The following is a 6,000-nucleotide window of genomic DNA, read 5'->3' as shown; positions in this document are numbered from 1 at the left end:
GTTTCTTTTTTCTGCGCTGAGGAATTGTCATCTTTTCAGAGGAACTGTGCGTTGTGATAGCTGTATGTATGGTGCAATCCTTTGTGAAAGCGAAAGTGTGATCCTTGGCGCTTATCTCGAAGGGACAGACCGTTGTATCTTTTTTTGAAGGCCACTGAACATCACAGTAGAGAAACGATGATGTGGAAAGTGAGTGATGGAACAACTCTTTTTTTTTGGTGTTTGAATTGTGTAACTTAGGAACTAGAGTAAGGTTATAGTGGACAGTAGTGACGGTGGGTGTTGAATCAGGATAGTAGGAAAGCAAAAATTGGATGAAAGGAGGAAATCAAGAGGCAGGGGGGAAACACGAGAATATTAGAGAGTGAAGTAGACAAAGACATTAGAGAGCGTAGAGTCAAAAAGCGCGTGAAGCCAACGGGAGTGATTGCAGGGGAGGCAAGGAAAGAGCAAGGTCCCTCAACACAGCCGGAAACATTACCACCCTCCCTTCTTGTCTCTCTTGCTGATGTTCTGCGAGTGCTCGTGGCCCGAAATCATCTTGCCCTCAGGCTCCTTCTAGCAACGACCGGGGTTGTCAATGCAGAACTGAGAGTAGCAGTATGGGTGATGAGGGTGCTTCTTGCACCAAGACCTTTCGAAGTGGTGAGGCTTTTCCTCTTCCTCTTCTTCCTTTTCCTCTTGCTCCTGCTCTTGCTCTTCCTTTTGCTCCTGCTCCTGCTCCCTCTCCTCCTCAGTATCCTCTTCCTCTTCCCTGTCGGGATCTTGAGGAGTGCGCTTGCCCAAAGCATCTTGACGTGCGACGAGATCAGGACCGGAAGTAGATACAGAGGTGGAAGAGGGCTTGATGTGGCACCATGAGGGGATCTTGGCGTTGCCGGGCTTGCAGTAGCCCGGATAGTGCTCCTGGCAGTACTCTGCATTCTTCTCGCAGAACAACTGACGGGCGGGATTGTCATCTTGGCGTGCGACAAGGGTGGTGCTGTCGGTAGGAAGAGAGCTGGAGAGAGTGGTGGGAGGATTCGGAGCGTGACACCATTCTGGAACTGGAACACTCTCGTTGCCAGCCTTGCAGTCCCCAGGGAAGTTTTCTAGGCAATACTGTACATTGTACTTGCAGAACATTGGACGGATCCTCTCGGGAGGAGGGTCAGGGCTATCGTCATCAGGGCCCTCGGTGAGAGGCTCTGTGGGAATTTGGTCAACGTGACACCATTCTGGAAGTATTCCGTTGCCAGGCTTGCAGTCCTCGGAGAAGTTTTCCCGGCAATACTGTGCATTGTGCTTGCAGAACATTTCGCGGACCCCTTCTTGAGAAGGTTTGTCGTCGACAGGGTCTTCGGTGGGAGGCGACTCGTGGTGGCACCATGCTGGCATCATTTCATTGCCAGCCTTGCAGAGATGAGCAAAGGCTTTTCGGCAAAACCCTGGGCTGTACTTGCAGTATATCTCGGGCGGAAGGTTGCTGGGAGGCTCGTAGCGACGAGGACTAACATGACACCATGCTGGCATCACATCCTTGCCGCCGATGCACTCCTGAGGGTAGTTCGTTCGGCAAAACTCTGCGTTGTGCTCACAGAATAATGCGTGGGCCAGTTCATAGGGAGGGGTGTCGTCCTGACGTGCGACGAGGGTGTTGCTCTCCATGTCAATGTCGACAGGGGAAGCAGGAGCAGCGTCAATGATGACGCTGCACCATGGTGGAGGGTCGGCTTCCTTGCAGTATCCGCCGAAATTGTCCCTGCAGTACTTGACGTTGTATGTGCAGAACGTTTCGCGTTGGGGATTGCCCTTTTGTCTGCGGACAAGAGAAGATGGATCAAGGGGCAAGGAGAAGACGGTAGTGGTGAACAGGGCCACCAGCCACAGAACAGAGACGAACTTCAAAAACATTGTGTAGTTGATCCAGCTCAAGTTACAACAGAGTTGCAGGAAAGAGAAGGAGAAGGGAAGGTGAACTGATACTTATATTCAAGATGGGCTGAGGGAGCTCAAAGATTAAACTCATGAGAGCAGTCGTATGACAAGCAAAAACTTAGTCTTGTACAGTTTTGAGAGAATTGATTGTTCGAGTATGGGGCCAATGACTGGCAGTCTTTCCGAAGTCAGTCCAGCATATCACTTGGCCACGGACAGTGAGAGATAGACGGTGCTGTGATGGTTGAGGTCGAAGGATGCATGATGGACCTGAGTGTTGACGCGGAGAGTTTCATGGAAGGCTTTATGTGGACGCGACAACAGGTCTCACGATGGCGCAGACTTCTCAAAGATGTGAAGCAAATGGAGGACATTGACCTCAAGTACAAGGTAAGGCACGAGCTGGGACGGTGAAGGGGTCACGGTCGAGGAATCGAGGAGGCATCTGCCAGGGGCTTCGGAGCGAGCAGCTCCGTGTGAAGCTTCAGCTCGGAGGTCAGCTGTGACGCGGAGGGGCATCAACGATACGATGACCCCTTTCTTTTTTTTCCATCTCGTTGCATACAACCATCGCTCGTCGCTCAGTACACCTTGTCGCATTACATCTGACAGAATATCAAAATGCAGGTTCCCTTGATTCGCTTACAGTGCGGTAAGACAGCCCAAGAAGCAATGAAGAGTGACAGCTCACTGACATGACGCATCACAGGCTGCAACAGCTATGAGTGGGGTAATTGCACCTTTGCGACAATCACCATAACCCACGCGGAAGACTGATAGACCCGAATAGGAAAGGTCGGCAAGGACTCTGCTGCCGCCCGCTTCGCCTCTGCCACACCCTCGGACTTCAGTATTGAAGAAGAGAAGCCCTACGCCGAGCTATGGATGGGCACCCACCCCAGCAACCCCTCCAAGGATCTGAACACCCAGCGCACTCTGCTCGACCTCGTCCAAGACAATGAAGCCTTGATGTCAAGAGAGATTTCGGAAAAGTACCAGAAGAAGCTGCCCTTCCTGTTCAAGGTCCTCTCCGTCAACAAGGCCCTGTCCATCCAAGCCCACCCCAACAAGAAGCTCGCCGCAAAGCTGCACGAAAAGGACCCCAAGAACTACCCGGATGACAATCACAAGCCCGAGATGGCTCTTGCCATCACCCCCTTCGACGGCCTCTGTGGCTTCCGCCCGCTCAAAGAGATCTCACACTTCCTCGACACTGTACCCAGCTTGAAGAGCTTGGTAGGACAAGACGAGGCAAACAAGTTCCAAGAGACGATCAAGGGCCAAGAGACAACAGACGATGAGTCCAAGACTTCTGAGAACAAGAAGGCTCTGCAGGCTGCGTTCCGCGGCCTGATGAACAGCAAGCCCGAAGAGATTGAGAAGCATGCCAAAGATCTCATCCAGCAAGCAAAGGACGAGGGTGACAAGTTTGCTGGCAGTGGCGGTCCTTCAAACAACGGCAAGGAACTCTCAGACTTGATGCTCCGACTGCAAGGCCAGTTTCCCAACGACATTGGTCTCTTTGTCACTTTCTTCCTCAACTACGTCAAGCTTGAGGTTGGCGAGGCCATGTTCCTCCAGGCCGACGACATCCACGCCTATCTCTCCGGAGGTGATTTTCCTTTCTTCTACCCTCTACAACATGTACTGACATTGCCCAGATATCATCGAGTGCATGGCTTCCTCGGATAACGTCGTACGCGCCGGCTTCACCCCGAAGTTCAAGGACGTCGAGAACCTCACCGACATGCTCACATACTCCTACGCTCCCATCAGCGAACAGAAAATGTCTCCAACCGACTACCCCTACGTCACCCTCAACTCCACCGCATACAGCTCCGGCTCCACCGCCACCCTCTACGACCCTCCGATCGAAGAGTTCAGCGTCGTCAAGACCGACCTCAACAAGTCCGGCGCAAAAGCAACTTTCGAATCCATCGAAGGCCCCAGCATCATCATTTGCACAAAAGGTTCCGGCAAGATCAGCGTCGGACCCAAAGAGGAGGAACTCAAAGAAGGTTATGTCTTCTTCGTCGGCGCTACTGCGACATGCGTGCTTGAGAGCTCTGGAGACGAGCCTCTGGTCACTTTCAAAGCTTTCTGCGAGTTGAATGGCAAAGAGAGCAAGATCTAGATTTTGCATTGATAGATCACGATGAGAGAAACGAGTGCGCATAGTATTCTATATAGACATTGTTTTAATCTTACCTTTGCATCGCAACTTTATAGATTCCTTTCTTTTTACCAGAACAGACATGGCTGACGCCCCCAGGACTATCAAGCACAAAAATTGGACATGGATTAACAATGCATCGATCTTCTGAGCTCGTTTGATCCAAAGTCTTATCAAAGCGAGCGGTCGATATGTCACGAAGGCTCTCATTTGAACTGGATACATTTCTTGTCGCTGCTCACAGTTCGATACAGAAGGACCATCATTCAAGTCTTTGCACTCTCTTCACCACTCAAAATCCTCTTTTTGCATCTTTGCCAGACATTGCCCGATAAGAGAATCCTTTGGCGGTTTTCTGACCAGACTTGTCCTGTCAAGAGATCCAAAAGGCCTTGCAAGTGCCATTTCGCTGTCTCCTGTCGCGAACACACCTTCCCCATCTCAGTTTTTCTCTTTCCCTCTTCCCCCTCTCATTTTCACAGAAGTCAATGTCGTTCTGATTTTCACTTTTTCCCCGAAACGCCGACAATATGCCCGTCGTAGTGATGAGCTGACATTTAGTATACCCGTTTTGTGGAAAAAGTAGATGGAGTGATGTTGAAAAAAGTGCTTTGCGATTGGTTGTTCATTGCTTCGCTGAATACTGAACTCTGTTGTGCCAGCCAGCTCCACTTTTTCAGAGACTCTGCAAAAGTTTGTTCTGGAACTGGTTCCGGTGGTCAGGTTTTTTGGAAGTGGTTGCGATGGGATTTGAGCGAGTTGAGCGATTAACCGTGTAAGAGGTAGAGCAGACGTAGAGCAGAGTTGAGTTGAGGGGGAGGTGAGGTGACGATTGATTGGTGAGTTCGATGGGGGGTTCTGGACAGTCACGAGGATCTGCTGGAAGATGCAGAGTTTGTGCTGCGGTGGTTAGTCCGAAGCTGCGACTGACGACGGCTTCATTGTTCGATGGCAATCTGGCAACATTCGAAGCTGCGACCGGCTTTAGTCATTGTTGTCATTGTTGAAGGGCTGGCAAGGGCGGGCACAAGTCATGTCTTCCTCCAGCTTTGGGAGAGTCCGCGCGTCAAACCCGACTTCTTCTTGGAAGACGTAGATGCCAAGATATAAACTGATGTCATGCTATTGCGTAGATGGGGCATCAAATCGATTTTGAAGGAACTTGGAAGTGATGATACAGGTGGTTTATAAAGAGATTGAAAGAAGGACATATCGTAGCCTCCAGTATATCAAGGAAAATCCATCAGAATCTCGCACCAGCAAATCAACCTACCAATCAAAGAAAACAATCACGCCAGCATCAACACTAGAAGATATGGGTCTCATTCACAAGATTGAAGAAAAGGTTCTTCACCACGGTGACAAGAAGCATGAACAGCAATACATGTATGCATTTGCATCCTCGCAAACTTTTTTTCCATCTCGACTGACCATCATCAGGGGTCCTCCTCAACACCAACAACAAGGCTTCGGCCAACAGAGCTACAGCCAACCTCAAGGTGGCTACGGAGGTGGTGGCATGGGAATGGGTGGCGGTATGGGTATGAACGGAGGTCGTCAAGAGTTCGGCGGCCGTCAAGAGTTCGGTGGTAACCATTCAAATGGAGGATTTGGTGGACCTTCGCAACACGGCGGACAATTTGGTTCGGGTGGTATGGGCATGGGCAGTCAAGGACACCATGGCGGTCAACACGGAGGCCACCATGGCGGTCCTGGAGGCATGGGAGGTATGGGCGGAGGTCCTGGGGGTATGGGCGGTGGACCTCAAGGTGGCCGTGGAGGTCCTGGCGGTTGGTAAACGGCTACGCTGGTCCAGCTTGACTGCTCCTTGCCAAACTCTGGTCGCAGTACCTGTAGTCTCAGTCTACGTACATAACGAATTGACACGTAAATGCCTCGATCGATGAAGA

At 50.9% G+C, this 6,000-nt stretch overlaps 3 protein-coding genes across 3 annotated transcripts; 2 read left to right on the top strand and 1 right to left on the bottom strand.

Annotated features, from left to right (window-relative positions):
- Window positions 1–558: 558 nt before the first annotated feature.
- M436DRAFT_67723 (uncharacterized protein) lies at window positions 559–1,893 on the bottom strand (the record flags this gene model as incomplete). The annotated part of the gene is made up of 1 exon (XM_013567739.1): window positions 559–1,893. One exon carries the CDS (start codon window positions 1,891–1,893, stop codon window positions 559–561), a length of 1,335 nt encoding a protein of 444 aa, XP_013423193.1.
- A 645-nt stretch (window positions 1,894–2,538) lies between these two features.
- Window positions 2,539–4,051, top strand: M436DRAFT_76574 (mannose-6-phosphate isomerase; the record flags this gene model as incomplete). Its single annotated transcript, XM_013567769.1, has 3 exons — window positions 2,539–2,569; window positions 2,708–3,529; window positions 3,579–4,051. 3 exons carry the CDS (start codon window positions 2,539–2,541, stop codon window positions 4,049–4,051), a joined length of 1,326 nt encoding a protein of 441 aa, XP_013423223.1.
- A 1,354-nt stretch (window positions 4,052–5,405) lies between these two features.
- Window positions 5,406–5,888, top strand: M436DRAFT_85963 (uncharacterized protein; the record flags this gene model as incomplete). The annotated part of the gene is made up of 2 exons (XM_013567768.1): window positions 5,406–5,476; window positions 5,531–5,888. 2 exons carry the CDS (start codon window positions 5,406–5,408, stop codon window positions 5,886–5,888), a joined length of 429 nt encoding a protein of 142 aa, XP_013423222.1.
- Window positions 5,889–6,000: the final 112 nt, after the last annotated feature.

This window comes from Aureobasidium namibiae (genome assembly GCF_000721765.1).
Source record: "Aureobasidium namibiae CBS 147.97 unplaced genomic scaffold scaffold_23, whole genome shotgun sequence".
Lineage (NCBI taxonomy): Eukaryota > Fungi > Ascomycota > Dothideomycetes > Dothideales > Saccotheciaceae > Aureobasidium > Aureobasidium namibiae.
Note: the sequence above shows the minus strand (reverse complement) of the source record. Positions and strands in the feature narration are given on the sequence as shown.